General features: G+C 41.6%; 1 protein-coding gene across 4 annotated transcripts in view; it reads left to right on the top strand.

Moving 5' to 3' along the window:
* raraa (retinoic acid receptor, alpha a) overlaps positions 1 to 23723 on the top strand; it is a 196720-nt gene that overhangs the window by 87863 nt on the left and 85134 nt on the right. For all 4 annotated transcript variants that reach the window (XM_084741513.1, XM_084741514.1, XM_084741512.1 and 1 more), the window contains one exon: positions 4890 to 5709. In XM_084741513.1, the coding sequence (XP_084597639.1) occupies positions 5556 to 5709 (154 nt within the window). In that variant the 5' untranslated portion in view covers positions 4890 to 5555. The remainder of the gene's footprint in view (positions 1 to 4889; positions 5710 to 23723) is intronic.

Below are 23723 nucleotides of genomic sequence, written 5' to 3'. Positions count from 1 at the left end.
GGCCCCAGGGCCCCTACGCACTTCTATAGACTACACTATTGCATCATATCTCAAACTTAGACGACGCTTTTTCTGTTTTTAGACTATAGTAGTCCATGTTTCAGTTGTGTAGGTGTAAGTGCAGTACGTAAGTGTGGGAGTTAATTTTTAATGCCTGCATGTAACACCAGCGTACAGCTCACATTCCTGTTTGTTACGCTTGCTCTCTCTTGTGTCTGTTATCGTCTTCTGCTTTACTTATGCATGTTTATATGAGACATGTCTTGTCGGCCTTGACAGTACTTGAGCACATCTATACTACAATGAAGACCAGCAACCTTGCAGGATTATGCACACAACTGCTCCCTTTTCTTCTCCTCCATATCAACGACCTTGTGTGTCAGCCGTATCATATAGAACACATACATCATACGATGGGAGGCACTCGGAGACAGACAGAGGAATGGAGGGGAGATTAGTGTGTGTGCGTGCGTGCATTCGGGAGTGAGAGAATAGAGATATGTGTGTGAAGAGACAAGGAGTAAAAGACAATTATGGATGTCTGTTCTTGTGTTTATATGTGCATATACTTTACATTAATGTAGAGCCAGACAGATATATCGAGCATCTGATATAGAGGGTGACACAGGAGTAGGTTTTCACTCCTCTCCCATCGTACTCCAACAAAAATACTCCTGTCCCGTCCCAGTCCCTCGACAGACTGAAAAAAAAAAAAATACTGACCTGCACCAATCCCAGAAGAATGACTCCTGTCCCAACTCATTCCCATCAATCCAGTCAGGAGGCTGCAACCAGCCACAGCAGACAGGATACAATAAAAACAGAACAAAGAAAGACAACATAAATAAAGAAAATAGCAGTTATTTATATTAGAACCACATATGTAAATACAAAAAACTGATAGATTGTTATTATGATTCCTATATTATGATATATATATATATATATATACATATATATATATTATATTATATACATATACATATATTTATATAGAGAGAGCCTGGTATAGGATATATATAATTTCACTGTATTAATATGAATGAATAATGTGTATGATAGTATAAAATAGTTGATAATATATAATATTGTATATGTATTATAAATAATGACAGACAGTATATTATTGTAATATATGGTGTTAATATCAATACCAGCCCCCACAATCCTGTCAGGCTCAACATACATACATGAAGTATACACAGATATGGATGCCCCATCCAGTGCAGGGTCAGAGTACACAGCTGTTTGTGAGAGCTTTGATTGGTTTGTGTACATTGACAGGAAGGAGGATGCCGAGTGCATGTCAGCAGCTTTACCCTGCTTTGGTGTTGCGTGTGCAGTTTTCACAGCAGATTATACGGGCCCTCAGTTGTGCCTCGATTCCTCATTTAGCGGCGTGTCTGATCTTTGTGCCACTGATTGTGTATGTGTGTGTGTTTCGTCTTTACTGCTGGCAGAAGGATTATACAGGTGCTCAGTTATGAGTGTTTGTGTGTGTGTGTGTGTGTGTGTGTGTGTGTGTGTGTGTGTGTGTGTGTGTGTGTGTGTGTGTGTGTGTGTACTTGCCTGGATGAGTGCAAAAAGGGCTACAGATTGTAAAATGTGTGTGAGATGCTTCAGCTGCATCAGTCATACATTGTTGACATGCATCGGAAAGTGTTTGTCTGCTCTCAGCTTCAGACACTCATCCTCATTCATTAAACGCTCCTATGCAAAGATTTTTTTTATATGTATGTAGTATGTATATACATGCATGTATATATATGTGTGTATGTGCGTGTGTGTGTATGTATGTTAAACAACATTTCTAAAATCATACAGTGTAAGCCCAGCTTAATGTCACTATCCAGTGACCTTTACATAAAAGCCCAACGTCTCTCTCTAAACAACCCTGATATTGTGCCATACAGCTGAAGGATGCTTTTCGGTTTCTAATTTTAAATCAAAAGTCATGTGAGTAGAAACCTTGAATTCCTTTAGGTCCTACTATTTTACTCCTGTCCATCACAAAATGTAAGAACAGCTGGTTGTTCTGCAGCCACTTTCTTTCTAGCCAACAACAATATCCCCGTCTGTTTACTGTGACATCAGTAAAAAGAATTAGGTTTGGGTGTACAACCAAAAAGGTGCTGCGGGTGCAAGTGCATGGTAATGTTTGATGTCGGTTATCATTCAGAACGGCCTCTTATGGTGCCCACACTAGACGCTGTAATGATAATGGTGAAGGAAGTGGCCCATTTCCAGCCTGTGGGTTCTCTGAGTGTCCCAGTGAGTTGTAGTTCCTCATTGAAAGACCCAGTTCAGCATCTGTGGCCTCTGGCTGTTGCATTAAAATATATATGGCTTTACATCACTTTAGTGTGTATTTCTGACAATGCTGATGCATTTTACATGATCGCACCAATGTGCAATGTAGAGTGTATCAAAGCCGCATTTCATAATGGTAATGGTCGTGTGTAGTATTATAGAACCAGAAATGATATCTTACAGCCCATTGTTAGTATGTTACCTTAAATCTTAACTCTCCTTTGGTTTAATAGGTGGCTACTCAGTGGAAAAAGGGACTTTCAAAGCAAATAAAACTATATCCAACTCCCCTAGGCTTTAAAAAAAAATGCTGTTAAAGCTTTCGGCCTAATACAAGCATAACCTCCAGCCCACAACCCCTGACCACCACACACACCAGCTCACTGCGACAGGGAGACTAGAGAGCACTTTGGCAACAATCAATAAAAATAAGATGGCTAAGAGAAGACCATCAGCTTTCCATATGATTTCGAGACATATCAAGCCTCCATATACACTATATACACCCACAGACAAGCATTCTCACTGTAGTTTTGTCCATTCTCATAAATTATTACTAATTTTTCCTGCATGCATGTACAGAACAGCAGATACAGACACAGGTTCAACACTGAGCCGAGAACAGCTTTCTGATAATCACACCAAAGAATGTTGTACTGTAATCAAAGCCGTACAGACAAAGACTCACACCACCAAGTGAGAAGAATCAGACACCGATTGAAGATATTTCAATTTTAAGAACAAAAGGGAGGAGAGTGACAGGAAAGAAGGACACGAGAGTGCAAACTTAGCCATCAAGAGGCCATGTGTTGTTTTTAAAGTACAGTTTGTTGTCCATCTCCAGGAATGATGTTGGCGGAGATGATTTGACAGCAACAGTGATTCTGAACCCATGCAGATAAGCAAAGTCAAGTTTATAGATGGACAGCTAAGAAAAGAAAAAACCTCAATTAATGAGTGGGAAACCAAGATTGCAGTGTTTTAACGTATCAACGTCAGTTCAAATCTAACCATATCCTGACCTTAGCGTAGACACACGTTAGCGCAGACTCAATATACAGGTGGCAAGTATTGACCTTTAAGTATTGATCATTATGTATATTATTGATCATGCAATTAATCTCAAATTGAACTTTTTGGCACTAAAATCAATGGCTTTTTCATTTTTCCTGGTGAAGTCAGCAGAGTCCTGGTCAGCGGGATGATCAGTGTCTGCTTGACCCATTTTCCTGCAATAAAAATGGCTGAAGTGAGATTGAACAGACTGAAAACTTTATCTTATTTGATAAAAGAGATGTTGACAAAGTTTTCCTTCAAATACATACTTTGCAGATTAAAAAAGGTAATAAATAGCAATACAAAAGTATTGTTACCTAAGTATTGTGATAATAACTTATTGTGGGGCTTCTGCTGATTCCTGCCTCAACAGTTGAACTCCTATGGGAGATTTTGGACCGATCTGCTAGACAGCACTTTCCACCACATCGTTAAAATAGCAAATGAGAGAATATCTATTGGAAAAATGGCACCCATCCTTCCAGCAGAGTTCAGAGACTTGTACAATCCATGCCAAGGAGCTCTGAAACTGTTCTGCCTGCATGTGGTGAAACACTTCATGTCAGTTTTTCCTTTAATTTACCCATCTGGACATGACCACCACCAGTGCGCTCCTCTCACCTGTCATATGTCAGATGCTTTATGTATAATCATTCGAGTGGGAACAGGCACACAAACATGTCTGACTTGACCCCTCTCTCTTTGCAGGAGTTCATCCATGATGTCCCGGTGTGATTCATGCTAGAGTGCCACATTCCTGAGCAACACTGTTCATGCAAAGACACATTCCTCCTGCTTTTTTAGTCCGGTCTGTGTGTCTGTGTCGCAATGATTTTACTTTTACTGCAGCACATTACGTCCACTGACTCATAAAGGGGTCATTACAGTAAAAATATATAAGTTATGCTCATGTTATGACAAGCTGTTTTGAAGAAAGAGTTTCTCTCTTACACTTGTATATATTGTGATGCTGGCAAACCATTTCATGATAATTGTGTTCTCGAGGTGTAAAATTGTCAGTGCCCTTGTGTGTGCTCAAGCTTTACGCAGTGGTTACAGGTCTGTTAGTACACGTCTTGCTCTTAATTTGGAAGTAAACTTCGCAGCAGTAATCTCTAGTGGTCCCAGATCGGCGCCTTGGGTCTCACCTCTGGCTCCTGCAACTGGCGTAATTAGCAAAGTTTTCTTAAGTGCCGCTCTCCTCATTTATGTTTTGGCTCGTCTCCCACAGTATTTGTAGTCTGTCACTGTTAATGAGCGTGCGTATGAGCACACAAAGCTGTGAGGAGACATCACACACCCACTGCTCTCTTCGCAGTTTTAACACTTCATTAGATAATTAAGGCGGAGGGGGTGTTTTTGTAACGTTTCAGATGAGACATTACCATTAATTAGTGTCAAAAGAAAAGAACTGTTTTGCTCAAGCTCTTAAGTACAAAGGGAAACTATCTCTTTACCTTGTCATTGAAGCACTAAATGGATCTCTCTCTCTCTCTCTTTCTTTTTTTTTTTTTTTTTTACAGGCAAAGGCTGTTCGACTGCAAAGAGGAGGCCCGTCCAAGGAGAAGAGTTTGTCTTGGAATCATGTGATCTTCCCTAGCAGTGCTCCGCAGTGGAAGAGTGAATCTATGCTCCCTTGGAAGCGTCACAACCACTAGCACCCCTATCACCACTATCGCCACTCCTGACTGCAGTCATCAAAGTCACCTGTTCTTGACTCAACTTGCCTCCTGACTCCTTCGCTCCCCCTCCTTCATCTTGAAGATAAGAAATGGTTGTACGAGTTTCCAGCCTCCCCGTTGCCTCTCGCAAATAAGGCCTTTTCAGCTTGTTTCACAATACCAGAGAAAGGAAGGATAAAACACTCCACGGCCCGCTTTTATACTTCCACCCTGTCTCCTTTTTATCTTTGTTTCCTTAGTAACTCAACCCTCGACACACACATTCACTAAACCAACAGGATTTTTTTGTCTCGGTGACATCTACAGCAGCACTCAAGTTTTCAAACCATAAGGAATTTTCTTTTTACAAACTCCGCTTGGAAGTATTTTGGAATATCTACTCCTGCAGTGTACCTATGGGGGATTAAATCCGCACAGGAATCCACACTGACTCCTCTTTTCATTAGATCTTGTTACGGTGGTTTTTCAGCGAGATCTGTTTGCGACTGGAGGTGGACTTGAGCCGTCATGGCGGGGAAGGGCAATCCGGTGCCGAGCCCCCACCTCAATGGGTTCCCCATGCCCACATACTCCTACTTCTTCCCCCACATGTTGGGGAGCCTGTCGCCTCCGGCCCTGCCAGGACTGCCCATCAGCGGGTACAGCACGCCCTCACCAGCCAGTAAGTAAACTTTACATTTCTCCCATTTTTGTTTACTCTGTAGTGGCACAGGTTTGGGACTGTGCCATGCTCTGGCTATTGTGCAGGTTGGTTCTTGAGTGACAGGGGGTGGTGAGAGGAAGATTTACTTTCCTTTGTGTGTGTCCTGGTTTACCTGTGCGGCTGGAGCACACTGTTTTCCTGTGTAGCTCCCCTACTGCGTGTGTGTACATACGCTTGTGCCTGTGAGTCTGCTGGTAAAAAGGACTCTTTCATCTCATCCTGTTTAGATCATTCTTATTTGAAAGATGTGTGTGTTGGTAAACAGAGAGCAGCAACCACACACATACACACACACACACACACGCCCACACACCCACATCGCCTCCAGCAATGTCCTTAATTTACAAGCCCACACACATCAGCTCACACACACATGGAAATGTCAGAGTAGATCACAAGGAAGTGAGGTAGGACAGCCAGAAAGGAGCATTGTTTATTTGGGGAACACAAATTTGGCAAGCGCTCCTAAAATAAATCTCACAAAAGCTATCATCGTAGCCAACCTTCATGCTACAACTCCTTTATACAATCCATCAAAAGCTGCAGAAGTGACTCGCAAAGTCACTTATTTAAGTCAAACTAGGTGAAAAGTACTTTTTCATAAGGAGAGAGAAGCTGTTCTCGAGTGTATTGATTTATGCACAAGAACATCTGTTTAACAATGAACAGTGGTGGAAGAACTATTCAGATCCCTCGCTCAAAAGTCCTTTTCAAAAGTTTTAAAAGTTCCTTTACTGCATTATAAGTGAAAGTCCTCCTGGTTATGTACGGTGGCTCCTTTCAAAATGTTTAATATTACTGATGCATAAACCTGTGAACATTTTTTTTAATGTTGTGCCAGGTCAAGCTTGTTTGAATTTATTTCTGCGCTGTTGCATATATAGTTTAATCTGTAACAATACTTCATAGTTTGTATTCTGATAAGAGCCTGACTGCCAGCACGATTTTGGCCTGATATGGGCCTAATTGGCGTTAATGTTTACTGATATGAACACTTTGCCTTTTTTTTTTTTTTTTTTTTTTTTCCCAGACTCCAACGTCTGTGTTAGGAGGTTGTTCTATTTAAAATTTAATTAAAAAAAACAAAAACAAAAGAAATGAATGTGGATTGGTTCATTTTGGGATTGTGAACTTCAAAATTGTCAACTATGAACATGAACTGCTTCATTTTAATCCGTGTGAACTGAACTTTGAGCTTGTTCTCATGGTAAGAACTTGCACAACACTGATTGCATGTTATGCATTGTGAGAAAATCTCTATGTGAAGTGCAGAAATCTGAGTGTGACGAGATTTTATATATAGGAGAAGAAAGACACCTTTTCACATTGAATCTGATTTTACATAAAAATTGTGTGGCATTTTAATTTGCATTGGAACACAATTGAAATGGTCTCACTGCAGTGGGATATTCATTTATTTTAATTTAACACAAGACTATAAGGACTTAAAAAAATTGTGCACTGTGTACAGTGTCTAAAATCTTAATCTGCAAAGTTACTAGCAACTATAGCCAACATACTGTATGTAGTGGAATTATAGTAAAACATCCCCCTCTAAAATAGTATTAAGTAGAATAAATAAGAGTTGTTAAATTGTTCAAATTCTGTGATTCTGGCTTCTTGAATGTGAATACTTTCTGGTTTCTTCCCTCCTTTGACAGAATAAGACATTTGAGGATGTCACCATGGGCTTTGGGCTTTATCTGCAGCCCTAGAATATATATAGGTAAACACACCTCCTGACTACAAGTCGTAACCCCAGAAGTGCTTTGAAATTCAGTTAAATTGAATCCTTGCACAACCCCTGCATCTCACGGCAGACTGAGGAGCATCGACAAACAACTAGATAATCAATTAAGCGGCTGTGGCAGCAGCAGAAATATGAACTAAAGGAATCCAGCTGGTGGTGGAGACGTCCAGTCAGTGTGTGTGTATCGGTGTGGACAGGCCTGTCAGAGCGCGGCCTCGCTCTCACAGGTTCAGAGGGGGTCAGCGTATTGACTTTCTATCTGCTGGAGTTTGCGTTGGCAGCTGGTGTGGAGGGAAGTGAAGAACAGTTAGTGCCCAGCCCAGTCACTCCCACTTCCCCAATACCAGATACCCCACCTCACTCCCGTCAGATTCCTCTTTTTACACTGTTGCAAGTGTGTGTGTGTCTGAATATCTGCGTGTGTGTGTGTGTGCGTAGAGCCGTTCTCCCAGTGTTTGCCATGTGGGGCGGCAAGGTTCCTTCCCTTTTGCCTTGGACAAACATTTCCTGTCTGTAAACACTGGAGAGCCAGGGACACCACAGCTTCCTGACGAACACACACACATACACACGCGCACACACACACACACACACACACACACACACACACACACACACACACTTAAACATAAACACAATCTTTGCCCTTCATGCTGGCTCACTTTCTCTCACTCTTGCTCCTCCTTGCATGCAGATAACTGCAGGCATAATTCACACATGCTCTCTCTCTCTCTCTCACACACACACACACACACACACACACACACACAGAGCAGCAGAAACACACGTGTCTCCTTCCATATACTATAATGCAAACACACCACCTTCACTCCTTTCCCCTCCTCCTCCTCCTCCTCCTCCTCCTCTCTGGCAGATCATTTCTCTCTCCCTCCCTCTTGCTCAAACACCTCTTTTTTGGCTTTTCTTTCCTCTCACATTTTCACACACACATGCTCCGGCTAAGCCCTCACAACCCCATTCAACGTCGACCAGTGACGAAAGAGAGAAAGAAAGGGAGGGAGTGTCGATGGAGGGAGGGGAGAAAGTCAGTTTGTTTGGAGCTTGAACGAGAGGGATTTACAGAACGTCAGACTGGAGGAAAGAGAGCCAAGCAGAGGACTTGGTGAATTTGCGTGTGTTCGTGTGTGGGTGCCCTTGTCTCTGTTTAAGAGAATGAAAAATGTAGCTTGTAGATTGTTGATTTTCTATATAATTGTCCAGAAGGATGGTTGTCCTTGACAGGCCATATTTTAACATGAAAATAAGTTGTTAGAGTGCAATTATAATTCATATCTGCATTAGATTCAGAGCTGTAAATGAAGGACTCTTCACATCTTGTGTTAACACAGGCCACCTTTACACAAAGTGTAATGGATTTCTTTTTCTGCACAAAATATAGCTCATGTTGTTACTTGTGGGTCGGAGGGGCATTGTATGAATGCCTGTTTTTATTTCTTTATTTTTGTTCAGTCTAATCCTAATTATGTTGCAGGTATAAACTACAGATGTAAAAGGGCATTACTCGCTGTTCCCAAAGTGAATCATGTTGCGTAAACAGTCCTGAAGCCAGGCCTTGTCATTTTGTTTTAAAGGGTTGGTTCAGATTTTTTGAAATGGGGTTGTATGAGGTGCATATCCGCCTAACCCTTTCCAATGGGAAAATGTTGTTATACAAGCCAAATATCACTCTGTCCAAACCAACCAGACTCCATTTGTAAAAATAGTCATTTTACACAAACACACAGACAAACAAACTAATCTGTTAAGGCAGCGCTAGATCAACAGCTCCTGTGTTCTGCGAGGTAAAATTACTGTTTAAGGAAAAAAGTCAGGCAGCTTTAGAGAGAGCAATATTCATCTTATATAACAACAGTTAACAACAGTTTCCAGAAAGGTAATGACGAGAAAATATTCTTACTATAGCACCTCAATTTAGCTATTTTTTTTCGGTGGCTGAAATATGTTGACCCTGACACAGCAATACATTGCTTAGCTTTCATGCTGGTTCTCCTCCCTGCTTTTACAAAGTTGTGGCAAGCTGACCTCCATCTACTGCCGTACCTCATCTAACCCCTCTTCAAATAATCCAAACTGCATCTTTAATGCTGAACTTATTTGCCATGAAACTCCTGCTTGGTTGACCGTCCCTCTTCTGGTCTCTTTCCTCTGTCCACACTCATCCTCCTCTACCCCATCCTCGGAGCTGTCCAGCTCCTCTGCCTCAAACCACAATAGACCAATTATTTGGACCAAGCAGAGCAGAAGGGTTAATCAAGGCCTCTCTTTGTGTGTCTCTCCAGCTCGAGCCTCCTGGGTTATGTCTTCACATCACATTATCTGAAAATCATCAGGTTAGGTTACGCACCGGAGCAGATCAGTTGCAGATATTGATATTACATTTATTGCCTGCAGCTTTATTAGTTAACTGAATATTATCACCGTGGATTGATCACACTCACACGCCCGCAAACGTGCACGTCGCGGCCAAATCCCCACGTCCAATAGAATGTCCTTATTACACGCACACTCGCACGTGCACAACTTTCATTAGTGTTTTCGATTAAATCCTTAGCCCCACACACCCGCATGAATATGGAACTATCTGGCAATAACACCCCAACTATTGATCCTGTTATTATCATTAAAGCCTTCCGCTGTCTGTCACCCGCTCTAACACCGTGCTATTACATTAGCACAGTGTTATGAGGGATCATAATGAATGGAGCCAGCTTGCTACCTGCTGCCACGACGGACTAATTGGCTTTTCCCCACAGAGCGCTCTTGTTTCAGCAGCCACAGTAATTGCTTGGTACAGGAGCGTTTCCTAGGACGGCTAACACACACGAGCACCATCTCTTCTGACTTATTAGGGGGCTTTTATGGCATTTATGAATGTACTTTTGGGCCAGAAGGAGAAATATGAAAGGGTATTTTCAGACCTCAAGGAAGCGTGTGTATGTGTGTGTGTGTGTGTGTCACCTACCCCATTAAGCAGCCCGTGGTGGAATGCACTGACCATGAGTAAATATGGATATGGTAATGTTGGGCAAAGTGTGTGTGTTTGTGCTGGTTTCTGGACAGACAGGTGGTTCCTCTCTGCCCTGGTGGTCTGCAGGAATCAAGGGGGCATGTCAGTACACTCCATGGGTGGCAAAAACACACACACACACACTCACACACTTTCACATACACACACGGCTTGTGTGGTAGGGATAAGGATAATGACAGTGAGAAACACTTACGGTGTGTTACCTTTTGACAGCAAGCCAAAGTGTGCATGAGTGCGACACAAACACACAAGCCATTGACTGGAGAACTTTTTCTAGCAGGCTGCCAGGTACCAGCCATTTATCCACGTACACACACACACACACGCTCACAGACAGAAACAGTACCTCTGGGGAGCTGGTTGTCATTATCGGAAAGCCATTTGAGGGGTGCCGATACTCTGATGGCGAGGATGCGGGCTTATTAAACATGGCGTGTAAAACACATCTAGCATGGCAGCATAGCACTCATTCACCCAGGCTTAACGACCTTGTTAATTAACTGCAGAGCACTGGGAGGCTGAAAAATGAGCACAAGGACTGTCCTATTCTTACATTTTCAAAGAAGTAATTGATGCCACTTTGAGATCCTCTGCACATCGCAGGTAGTTGGAGAGTTGTATTCTTTGTATTTCAACCAGTTTGATGCATTGCAGTGCAAATATAGAACGTGTACTTAACGTGCAGATGCATTTTGTTTGCCACACCCTAAAATGTCACACAGCATGTCCTTCCTTCACATTCCTTAAGCCTAACAAATCTTTGAGAATCTGCAGTTAGATGTAGGTGCAACTCTCTCCACAGGCTCTTTAAATGTGATTCTGCTCCGGCTTCTCTTACTATAACTATTTCCTTTTACTGTGAGCTTTTGTCTGACTTCTGTCTGTGCTTCTAGCAGGTTTTGATACACAGGGACATACAGAGAAATTGTTATTGTGATCACTGTTTACAGAAACTGGAAAGGAAAATGTATGACGAAACAATGTTATAATGAAGTAATGTAGAGCCGCAGAGATGCCCTGGCCTTCAACTACTACATCATGATTTTTTATAGTTTTTTTTTCAGTGAAAATGAATGTCACTACCACAATATATGTCAAAATAATTGTAATACGATTTCTTTACCATATTGTGCAGCTGTAGTGAATGTACTGTTAACATTTCTTGCGCATTGACAGCATATTATTATAGACAGCAACCTTTAACACCAGGAAAGAACAACATTAAGACATATTAAAGTTCATTTACCCCAGATTTATATAAAGTAGTAAATAAAGCTTGCATTTTAAGAGTGCATTGTTCAAAAACATGGGGAAACAAAAACTTTATTAGGGCTGCATCTAAGGATTTTTTTTTTTTATCATCGATTAATCGACCGTTTGTTATTTTCTTGATTAATGGATCAGTTGTGTGGATCTCAGATAATGTCAGAATAGTGAAAAATGTTGATCATTTTTTTCCGAACCCCAAGGTGATCTCTTTAAATGTCTTGTTTTGTTCACAGCTCAAAGATATTCAGTTTACTGTCAGAGAGGATTAAAGAACCAAGAAAATATTCACTTTTGAGAAGCTGGAATCAGAGAATTTTGACATATTTTATTAAAAAAATGACTCAGAACAGTTAATTGATTATTATCATAGTTGTTGACTACTTTAATAAGTGATTAATAAGCGATTATTTGATTAATAGTTGCAGCTCTAAACATTATGTTGATACCTGTCAAGTGGCCATAGTGCAGGAGGACAATAGTCGGTAGACAAAAACGCTAATATCAGGCAATTTAACCCTGAATACGCTCATTAAATGGCAACTACAGAATGGTTAGGGAAAGATTGTGGTTACTGTCAGTAACCGCAATCTTTCAGCCTGCTTCAAAATGCAAACTCATGTCTGTGGCATTAAAATCTGATTCACAACATGCCCATCCAGCCCACCACCCGACACACTCATACATTCTTCTTTGCTGCATTAAAGGAACACGCTGGCATTGGATGTAAGTCGTAATATTGGAAGAAGCCAATGTGAGCGTAATTCCTAGGGATACTGACCTAAGGCGATTTTCGAAGGTACTGGTACCCATGTTAATTAAAAAAATAGTTAAAATGGGCAGAGTAGGCTTTGGAGAGAGTCAAGCTCAAAATAGAAAACAAAAAGATGAGCGAGAAAGACAAAGAATCAGAGAGGGATAGAGAGACAGAGATGCAGTCCTTCTGTGCAGATGTGACAGAAGTGGGAGCCCCGGGCACACACACACACACACACACACACACACACACACACACACACACACACACACACACACACACACACACACACACACAGTGGCTTTGGCAGCACCCATGTGCTGTGCCAGCATAATGTGCCAAAACACCAGCAAGCTTAGCCAAAAGGAGCTCCCACAAGAAAACCCATCAACCCTCTCTTTTGGCCCTCTGGCCTTCCCTTGTATCTTCCTCACTCCCGTTTTTTTTTTTTTTTTGGCCTCTACACATCTCTTGTTCCCTCGTTCTCATTTCTCCAGCTCCGTTCTTCTTCCCCCACTCCATCACCACTCTCTCCGTGGGGTTTGTCCGTTCTCCTTACCTGAGCCATCCGTCCCTGTCCGCTCATCTCCTTTACACTCTCATTTTTCTTTCGCCATACCTGATCATCGCCCCCCACACTCCTCACTCCCCACACCTCTGTCTCTCCTTCTCTAATGCCCTCCTTTCCTCCCACCCTCCCTTTCTCCACCTTAGGTCTTGACAGAGCTATCATTACCCTGCCACCTATTTACTCGCAGCCTGTTATTTTCCATTTGCTTTAAGGGGACCTGGGGCCAAATCCCTGCCCAGAATACTTGATCCTAGCCACAGGATTTATCCCCGAGTGGCTTGGCAAGTGTGGTCCACTCCCCACCAGCCCCCCTCTCTTTCTCTCTCTTGTTCTTTTCCTCTCTCTTTTTCTTCCTCTATATCTTGCTCTCTCATTCTGTCTTTCTTTCTATAGGTTTTTTTCACTTCCATGGCCGCTTATGCAAATACAGGCCCTCCTTTTCAAAGAGCTGTCTACCCATAATCCGACGGATGGCTCCATTTTCGGAGAGCTACACACACTTACACACACATTTTTACACACACACACACAGAGGCAGAATGCATCACACACTCTATTAGGAATACAAGGACACATGCTATCTCGCATAAACATTCACACTAACTGGCACATACATGCACACATGTGTACAGACACACACACACACACACACACACACAAGCAGAGAGAAAGCCCTCCTCTACAGAATGGGTGTTATATTTTGAGCAGCGAGCGCTTTAAGCTGTAGTTGGGCCATAACAACTTCAAAACCAGCAGGCTGTCGCCAGCAGCCATGCAGCACTCAGTTGAGTAAACACTGGCATAATCTAAATCTCTCTCTGATGTGCCAGCACAAGTATCTTTATTTCTGCTCTCTTCAAAGGCCCCGCAAGGAAGTCAAGACAAGGGTAACGCGATAAGAACTCCCCCTTTTTTCCTCTACGGCTTCCCTATCCTTTCCTTCAACCCACTCTCACGCTGACCCCCTTCTCCTTCCTTTTATCTCTTCTCTTTTCCCCTCCCCATGCGCGCACACACACACACACACTATCTCACACACATGCACATATTTCTATCTTCTTATGCCCTTTTTGCAGCACCCATAATTCACGCTGCCGCATACATTCAAATGTCAATGACTCTCTCACAGGCATCATTCCTCTATTGTCCTTTGATAAGCGGTGGGGATGACGGCATCTGTAAAATATAGGGCAGTTACCTAATGGAGGAGACGAAGGAGGGAAGGAAAGGAGAGAGCAGAGGAAAGGTTCAGAGAGGTTGTACGGGTCTGCCCTGCACAGCTCGGAGAGTGATTGAATTATCAAGCAGAGCTTTGCTTGTTGTCCAAGGGGGTTTCAGAGGGAAAGCCCTTTTCTCAGCAGCTAATGCGCTTTTTCAGCCTAGCACAATGGCTAGCTGTGTTGTGCAAAGGGGCTAAGAGAGCTCTGTTCGGCCAGAGCTTATGGGGCCACCAGCTCTCTCTTGGCACCTCTCTAAGGGGCCCCTGGCCACACTTAACCTCAAGCCTGTCTGCTAGCATTAGCACATTGCCTCCTCAGAGTGGAAAGATAATGCACTGGTGACAGCATTAACACATTACAGGCAGCGGATAACTAGTGCACAATGATTTCTGCTGTTTTTAGACATTCATTAACATTCCAGAGATTTATTAAAGGTGCAGTATATATACACCTCACTAGGTGTCAACAAACAAGTACAAACAATTACAGCCGAACAGTCACTAAAATATGTTTCTGAAAAAACATGTTAAGCAAGAAAAAGGCAATGCAGTAACAGAGTCTTGAGCCATGATAAACGCTGCTTAGTTTGATCTGAGTTTCGGGAGTCTCCACTGGAAACCACAGCCGAAAGATGTCTGCAAAGTAAAGTAAACAAAGTGTGCATTTGTTTTGGTCTGAGATGCTGGTGGTCTGTTGCAGCTACTCAAGAGAAAGGAAATGTTGTATACAGCACCTTTAAAACCCACTTTTAACCACCTTCTTAGTCTCTCAGGTGTATTATTTGCCATTTTAAAGTTCTGTTCTTTGTGAAAGGGGGAGTGTTTGATATTGTACCTGTTTATTTAATGTAGTGATCTGCTGCTTTTTCAGTCAAAGCTCTGAAGTATTGCATAAAGCTGAATACTGAACATTTGAACACTGTTATAGTGCTGAAATCTTTTTTTTTTTTTTTTTTTTTACAGTTTTTCATTATGCTGGAATATAGGAAACCCTCTCAAAACAAATGAAATGTCTCATTACAAATGTTTTTTATCGAATAAAAGTTTTTTTCTTCCTGTAAGTCAAATTGGTTGTGGTGGAAATCATTTACGAGTGTTTTGATAGCATTTTCAGTGCAAATGCGAGAAGGGCAAGAGCAAAAAATAAACTTAAATCCCATCTGGAGCACAAACAGTCTGCTGAGTTGATAAATTCAGTTATAGGAAAAGTGTTTCCTTGTGCACAAAAAACTAAAATGCAAGTCGGCTGTCTGGGTAGGACTCAAACTATGGAAGGACCACTGAGCGTGCCAGAAAAATAGTAGATATTTGGGAGAGTAATTACAACTGGTGTAGAGGGAAAAGAAACACAGACATATGCGCTCCAGATTAAATCACCGATCAGCACATGTAGTATTAAAATCAACGAACCGCCCTTACATAAATAAACTTCATCTGAAAAGTGCATCCTGTCTGAATGTGCTGCACGAAACACAGATGTGGGCTGTAAATTCTCAAATCATATGAGGTCCGCTGATAATTCTCGTCCAGTGGAATTAGAGCTCATGACTTTTGTTTTAGCACAGTCAGAAAGAAAGTTGTCAAGATACCAAAAGTTTAAACTTTGGTTCAATACTAGTATAAATGATAGTCTATCTCTTGTCATACATGGTAAAAAAAGAAAAAAGTCCTAGGCAGATAAAATAGTATATCTTTTTTTTTTTTGCAAGTACAGAATAAATACTGAACACTGTCTTGTTTTTGCCAAATTTCAGCAGGAACAGGAATGGTGCGTCTTCTCCTGTTAAGTGTAGTACTTTATAGAATTAAGGGACTAGAGCTGCAACCATTAGTCAATTAGCTGAATAACTGATTGAAAGAAGATTAGCTCCCAGCTATTTTGATTATCATTTCATTCATTTTCCAAGCAAAAATATCAAATGTTTGCTGGTCCCAGCTTCTTAAATGTCTTAAATGCTGCTTTTCTTCGTCATTTATGATTGTAAATGTCTTTAGGTCTTGTAGTTTTGGTCGGTCAAAATAATCTATTTGAAGACATCACTTTGAGCTCCGGGAATTGTGATGAGCATTTTTCACAATTACTTTGATAGACCAGACGATTAATTGCGAAAATTATTCAGTGATAAAAATCATGGTTAGTTGCAGTCCTAGAAGGGGTTTGACACAACAGCCGATAAGAAGAAATATTCTTTTTGATTTTATGTATGATTTGTGTGAGTCAAACTTACCACTCTTTCCTTTTTTAATATATTTTTTTAAACTTTCAGTTCCTTAACTTCACCTTGAAATGTGCTTGACTTTCATTTCTGGCGTGGCTGCCTTTTCTTTCTTATTCTCCTTTAGTTTTCGCAATTTTGCTTTCATTTTTCATCCCCCTCGTCTCTCTGATCTCTCTTTTCTCTGCCTTTCTCGCGGCCTCTCTCTTCTTTCTTTTCATCAGGAGTGAACAGCTGTTCAGCAGTTAGCCTGTGATCAGTGTCAAGAGGCACCTCTCTCATTCTTCCTCACTCTTTCTGTCACTAACACACACAGTTTTATATTCTAATTTTTTAATCATCACGTCCCAGTCTTTTCTCCCCTTCACAGAGACATCCTGCTCACACTAAGCAGGCAGAGAGGATATGATTAGTGGCACAGCTTTGCCCTCCATTTGAAATGGCCTTCTAAACAACTGGTGTGCATTATGCCTTGATTAGTCCCCTAATTTGGTCTGTCTCATGCAACAAACAGATGTTCACACTCTCACCAGACACTAAACTGTGTGCCAGGAGTGTGGCAGTCACAGCAGCCATTTTTGCCCTTGTATTTTTCATTACCCTCGCTGTCATAGCCTCATTATTCTGAACTATTTAACAAAAAGTCAACTGGCCGTGGTATAACACACCGCAGAGGGATATGAGTCAACCTGAAATGCGGAGTGGTAGCCTCTCCATCATGGATTATGTCTTAATTAATCTCTGCCTTTAACCCAGCTTTGTGTTAGATGGATTAGACTGTGTAGGATTTTCAGTGTTGTTGTTACACACAAATTGTTGATGGTTGCAAAACTGGTCGGGTCCGTAGGAGTTACTGAGGAATTCCACAGTCAGTGACATTGACTGATCAGCTACTGCCAAGATAAAATCTCTCTCTCTCTTTGGCTGGACACACACACACACACACACACACACACACACATTGCAAACACACAAAGACCATGCTTGCACTGACTGTAACAAAACATTTCCTTTGGCACAAACATGCAGGTTTCATTTGGGAATGCACTATGAATTTGTCCAAATTTGTATCGTGGCGGACGTGTCAAGTGGTTTTACGGTTCTTGTCTGCCTCGGTTGCTGGAGCTTACACAATACACATTTTCACAAAGCACCAGCGCCGCACAATTACACAAGAGCAGTCGAGTCTTCTGATTAGCCGTGTTTTTTGTGTACGCTGTGTGCTGAAGACAAACCTAAAACTGACAAAATATATCCCACAGCAAGGCACTCAGAGAAGTTTATGGTTTGTCATTGGAAATACCCTTCTGTGGGTCAGTAGAGGCCAAACCACCCACTTTTACATTTCCACATTAAATTGTCTAAAAGCGACTAGATCTGTGTTTTGTTGTACTTATACGATCCCAAATGTTTCCAGTCCTGTTCAAACCCAGAGAAATCTGTCATTTTATTCAAGGTAACGGTGCATTTCATTTGTTCGCCTGTTGCTATTACACTTTGCTTAACGCAGCCGTCTAAAAAACATCATGTTCAAACTCTGAAACAAATATTCTACTCCCATGAAGGAAGAAATACACAGCTTCCAACTTCATCCAGTTATGCAATACTGCTGCTCCATTCTACTTATTTATTTAACAGCCGTTTTGATTGGTTAGCAACATTCAAAATTAAAGTAAAATGAATTGCATAAATTTGTACGTAGCACTCATCAGCGTTTGCTTTTTTTTCTTTCTTGAGCTCCATAACTCCACACAGCCGACATGGTGGTAGGTCTCACTCGCGCATTAGCTACTGCTCACATAACACATGCAGCTCATCTGTGTTACTTGTGACACATGTCTCTATATGGCATGTGGCTCAACGATTAGTTAAACATTTACATGATAGTTTAGGCTAATGGATAGTATGGAATTGTACCCTTTTTTCCTCACAATATCCAATCCAGTGAACTCCCATGATCCCACGCTACTTCACTACATCATAAAACTATGTCTTTTGTTATTGTTTTGAGGGGAGGGACCGCTAGGAGCAGAAATTACGTGCATTGCAATACGCACTTTTGCCTACAGACAGAACTGCGATGTTCTGCACGCATACATCCACCTATTTATGTTCCAGCATAATACAAAATAGGTTTTAGTTTTGCAGTTTGGACCATCAGACTGAGATCTCAGATTGCAGACACAGTATATTGCTACAGAGAGATGAGATGGGCCAAGAAGCCAAATCAGTCACAGTCAGACCAAATTATCTGGAACAGAAAACTGTAAAATTATTACCCAAACTTAAACTTGGCTTATTCTCAACCTGTGTGACTCTCTAACCAAAGCTAAATTAACTAAACACACACTGTGACTCATACATACTGTACACCCACATATTCTCTGACTCTGTGGTGAAACACCATGAGTAAAACATCCTAAAGGTAAAAAGGCATTGGTGGCTGTTCATGCAGAAAGAGACAGAGCGACTCTACATACCTAAGGTCAAATCCAAGACCTCCCTCTCTGACCCGGAGACCCGGCTAATCGCTCATTCTTTGAAAGAAAGAGACAAGTCAGAGGAGGAGGTTAGGAAGAGGGAGAGAAAAGATCAAGAGAGGGGGAGAGTGAAGGAGGGAAGTGAAGGGCCCCTGCAGGCATCTTAAATCACAGCAGGCCCAGACATACCCTTCACCAAAGAATCAGGAGCAGAGTCACACTTTCCACAAATGACCGCTGACTTAAATACCTGCAGCGAGGTGCAGGTGAGGGGGTTAGCAGCGAGAGACTGTCCCTCCTTCAGATTTCTTCATTTCCCCTCAATACTGAACTGTGTTTTTCTGTTTGTATGGGATGCTGCAGATGCAGTTTCACTCATGTCAGTTGATTAGTTTCATAAACTTGTGTTTATGCCACAGAATGAAGGTAAAATGTCTCTGTTTACTGTTAACAGAGAGACAGAGAGAGAAACAGAGGGAGGGAGAGGTCAGGTGACGCCAGAGATGGGATTTCGCTGATTCAATATTTACTCATCAAACAGAACTATTTCCTGTAAGCACTTGACCAAACTCTTGCTCTCACCACCTTACTCTTTCCCTCGGAGTCTTCTTGTGTTTTATCTCTCTCTTTCTTTCTCCCCCTCAGGTCGTCTTTCTGGCTGGTTCCCTTTCAGTGTTGTAAACTACCAGAATTTGTTTTCTCTTTTCAGCTCACGTCATTCATTTCCTGTGTCCTCTTTCTAAAAATTTGACTTTCTCTCTCTTTCTCTCACCGCTGCACTCATCCCTCTCTTCCTGTCATTTCTTTGACCCTGCTATCTCTCTGTCTTCATGTCCCCCATCCAACAGACATTAGACACTGACTAGGCAATGAGCAAACATCCACCCACGCATCTATCCAGCCATGCTTTGAGTTTCAAAAAAGGGCCGATGATCGGGCTGTGTGCACAGTGTGAGTGAGCAGGTTTGCCTGTAGTTTTGTTGTTTTGAATATGATATTATCTGATGTTCTTATGGGTGTGTGCAGGACAAGTGAGTGTGTTTGATTAGCATTAGCATTTGATTAAGTCCGGGAGATGTCCACACCTTTTTTAATTTTCTGTGTGTGTCCTTCTTTGCCCCTGTGGGTTTGTCAGTTAAGTAAATGAACAGTTTATTTCTGTGTGCACATATATAACAGCCGAGAACAGTGCGAGGGAGAGTTGTCACGATACCAGAATTTTGAACTTTGATATAATACTAAAAAATTATACTTGCTACACTTGCGGCACACACATGATTTTTCTTTCTTTCTTTTTTTTGCTGCTGTTCTGGCTAGGCATTATGATTTCAAATTCTAAACTGAAAATAGATGGAATTGAGCTAAATCGAAAATGGATCGAAGTCAAAGGCAGACTCTGCAATTCTCTCAGTACTTTTTTTTCTCTCCAACCCCTGCTCGCAGGCATCTGATGCATGTCTGAAGTAAAAAACAGAACAGAACATTTCAAAGACAACATTGCGTAGCTTATTCATAACATGCACCTGCACATTTCTATTATTTTAAAGAAGAATTTGAAATTGTAAATGGCAGCTGTCAGGGCATAAAACCAATGATGTGCTGATTAAATCGAGACTTCAATTAAGTCTCCATTTGGTCTCTGTTAATATATTACCAGAGACCAAATGGAGACCACAACATCTGAAGGACGCCAAGATGGAGGAAAAATTTTAACATATTCAACTTTAACATAATGCAGCAGAAAAATAAACAAAAGGGGTTGGAGATCTGGGTGGGGCTTCACACCCAACCCATTCCCCCTATGTGCCTAAATAAAAAGCCTTTAGCCTCCTTTTGTTTGCTCTCTGTACTTTTCCATGCTATTAATTCGGTCATACAATTAAATAAAGCTTGATTTAAAATTCTCATATCTGATTGCGGTGTCTTTTAATATGTTGCAGTCTCCATTTGAGTCATTGTTTGTTACTGTACTGTTTTAAACTATTGTATTGAAAGTATACTTTTGACCGACTTAGTGTAAGGATGGTGCATGTGTTTCTGGAGATCACTGGGTGGTTTTCTGCTGAGAAGAAGACAGCTATATGGCTTCTCTGCTCCCTGCTCTCTCCCTCCAAAACTGAAAAAAAAGAAGGCCCTCAGTCCTGGCAGATGTGCTGTCAAAGCCGGCGTCTTTTTATGTCAAAACCAGCTCACTTGGACTGAAGGTACACATGGAAAGAAAGCAGTGGAAGAGCTCCAGGGGAAAACGTTTTGAGGGGAATATTTTAAGTCTTTATCATGAAGGTAGTCGTCTGTCTGTCGACACGTTTGGTGTGGCTGCTTGTACTGTGTGCCCAGAAGATGACGTAGTTTTCCCTTGTGGTGCTGGTGCGTGTGTGTGTGTGTTTGCACACGTGCATGCATGCGTGTATGACCATTTCTTTCTCACCGAGTGTTTGGCTGTAGATTCAAACCCATCTCACCTCAAAGCGTGTACATTTGGGCCATTTTGCTGGAGCTGAATTGACGCGATGTAAATGGGCCTCAAACCAGGAAGAACATCTTTGGTTATTTATTGAGGTCTCTCATGTCCTCACGGACATTTTCCCTTTCTTTTCACAAACTGATTTTGCTCCCCGCTGAGGTCAAGTGCTATTATTGCTTTTATGTTCAGCTCCCATTATGATCTCTTATTGTAATTGTCTGTATTTGGAGGGGGTTTGGGGCGTCGTTGCTAATCTTTTGTTCCATCTCTTCCATGTTCAAAAGCATTCTTAGTCAACGGACTTGTATGCATTACACATGAAGGATACGTATGTATGAGTTGCAGAAATTTTACAGTTTCATCTCTCTGAAAACATACATGCAATATGTTTTATATATGCATTTTTCATGCACTGGTGTCACTTGTTTGAAAAAGCGCTTACCAAGGTTCTATTTTTATGTAATTTTGTGGATTAGCTACACCTCCAACCCAATTTCTTTGGCCAAAACCGATGCTGACACCCCTGGCATTTCTGTTTCCCCTCCAGTGAGTAGTCAACATGGAGGACAAGAGGCTAGTTTATGATGTTCAGAAGCAGTAAATCTTATATGATCCACAGCACCTATTTTGTAAGGATATCCTTAAAAAGGATAGAAAGGAAAATGGCTAGCTATTGGGATTTACAAGTAAGGAAACAAATACATAGAAACAAGACTGACTTAAAAAATTACATTAGCTATGAAGAAATAACTTACACTTAATTTACTCATCTGCAGAAGGAGAAAACATGGTGCGGCTGCCAAATATGTCATATTATATCTGATATATCATATTTGGACAGTTTTTCGTGTTTGTGCGCTTAGTGCATGTTAGGAAGCAGTGTTCTCTGCCACACTTGTCTGTTGTGCAGGTTTATTTAATAGCCACAACGCTGGCAGTGCCATCATTTCATTGTCTTTATTGTTTTCTGTTTTATATGCCAGCACAGCTACATGCAAAGGCCTTCACAGGGCTCTTACTTTTGTCAGGAGTACCTCAGGTGTTGTGTTTCAGGACTTTGAGAAGGCAATGGAATGAATGCTCCCTCCATCACACACACACACACACACACACACACACACACACACACACACACACACACACACACACACACACACACACACACACTGAGTGAAGTTCGCTCCTCACTCCGCAGACTTCAAAGCTAGCTGTCCCTTGAGGAACTTCAAACGCTGGGGAGGCCATTAAAAGACAAAAATTATTTTCTGTAAGGTCGTGATTTATTTGATTGAAAAATGAAACCACTAACCCAACAGACATTATTTTTCCTTCCCAGGGCCTGCTATACCAGGCAGAACCTAAATTGCTACCAGGTGGGAATCCTCTTAAGAGCAGAAAGGCTCAGCCTGAAGAGCCGAAGCTTTCTGCCTTGCTCTTGTCTTCCATGCGCTCCTTTGACTCCATATCTCATTTAGTCTCTGCCTGTTTCTCTTTGTCCTTCTCCATTTTTTTTACAGGATGTCTTTCCTTCAGTAACGAGTAATAACAAACACACCCCTACACCAACTAGTCTCTTAAGCCCATATGTTTGGTGTGGTGTACATGAAGTCGTAGCCTGCAGTGCTCGCAAACAGTCCCTCACAACCATCAGTCAATGAAGTAAAGATAAAAGAGGTGGAGAAGAAGTGAAAATAAGCAAGCAGGGAAATTCAAGCGCTTGAGAGGGTGATAGACTTGATGAATTGTGTGTTGTGAGACAGACGGACAGTTGAAAAGTTTGAAGGAGTGAATGAAGAAAATGGGTGGGTGAGGAGTGTCCTCTCAGGGAGAAGAGAAGACAGGAGGAAGACAAGGAGGAGGCACTTGAAAGAGATTAGAGATTGATGGAGGCAGGCAAACAGACAGAAAGGAAAATGTGGATGATTACGGACACAAGATGTTAAATTGAATCCTTGAATATTAAAGTTGAATTTCAACTTGAACAATCATAGTCATACTGCAACAGAACTCAAAGGAGCTCAGAGCTGTTTGGAACGGGTTCACGTTTCGTCTCTGGGGTTGAGTAAAAGGTATTTAGGGGAAATTTAGGAACTGGGGTGCACACCAAAAATGATATCATTCATCATAAAACAGTTGCTGTAAATCTCATCACAGATGATATTATATGATATACATCAGTGTAAAGATGTGTTCAGACATT

This window comes from Lutjanus erythropterus, chromosome 17 (assembly GCF_056507025.1).
Source record: "Lutjanus erythropterus isolate fLutEry1 chromosome 17, fLutEry1.hap2, whole genome shotgun sequence".
Classification (NCBI taxonomy): Eukaryota; Metazoa; Chordata; class Actinopteri; order Lutjaniformes; family Lutjanidae; genus Lutjanus; species Lutjanus erythropterus.
The sequence above is the reverse complement of the archived record's forward strand: the minus strand, read 5'-3'. Positions and strand labels throughout refer to the sequence as shown.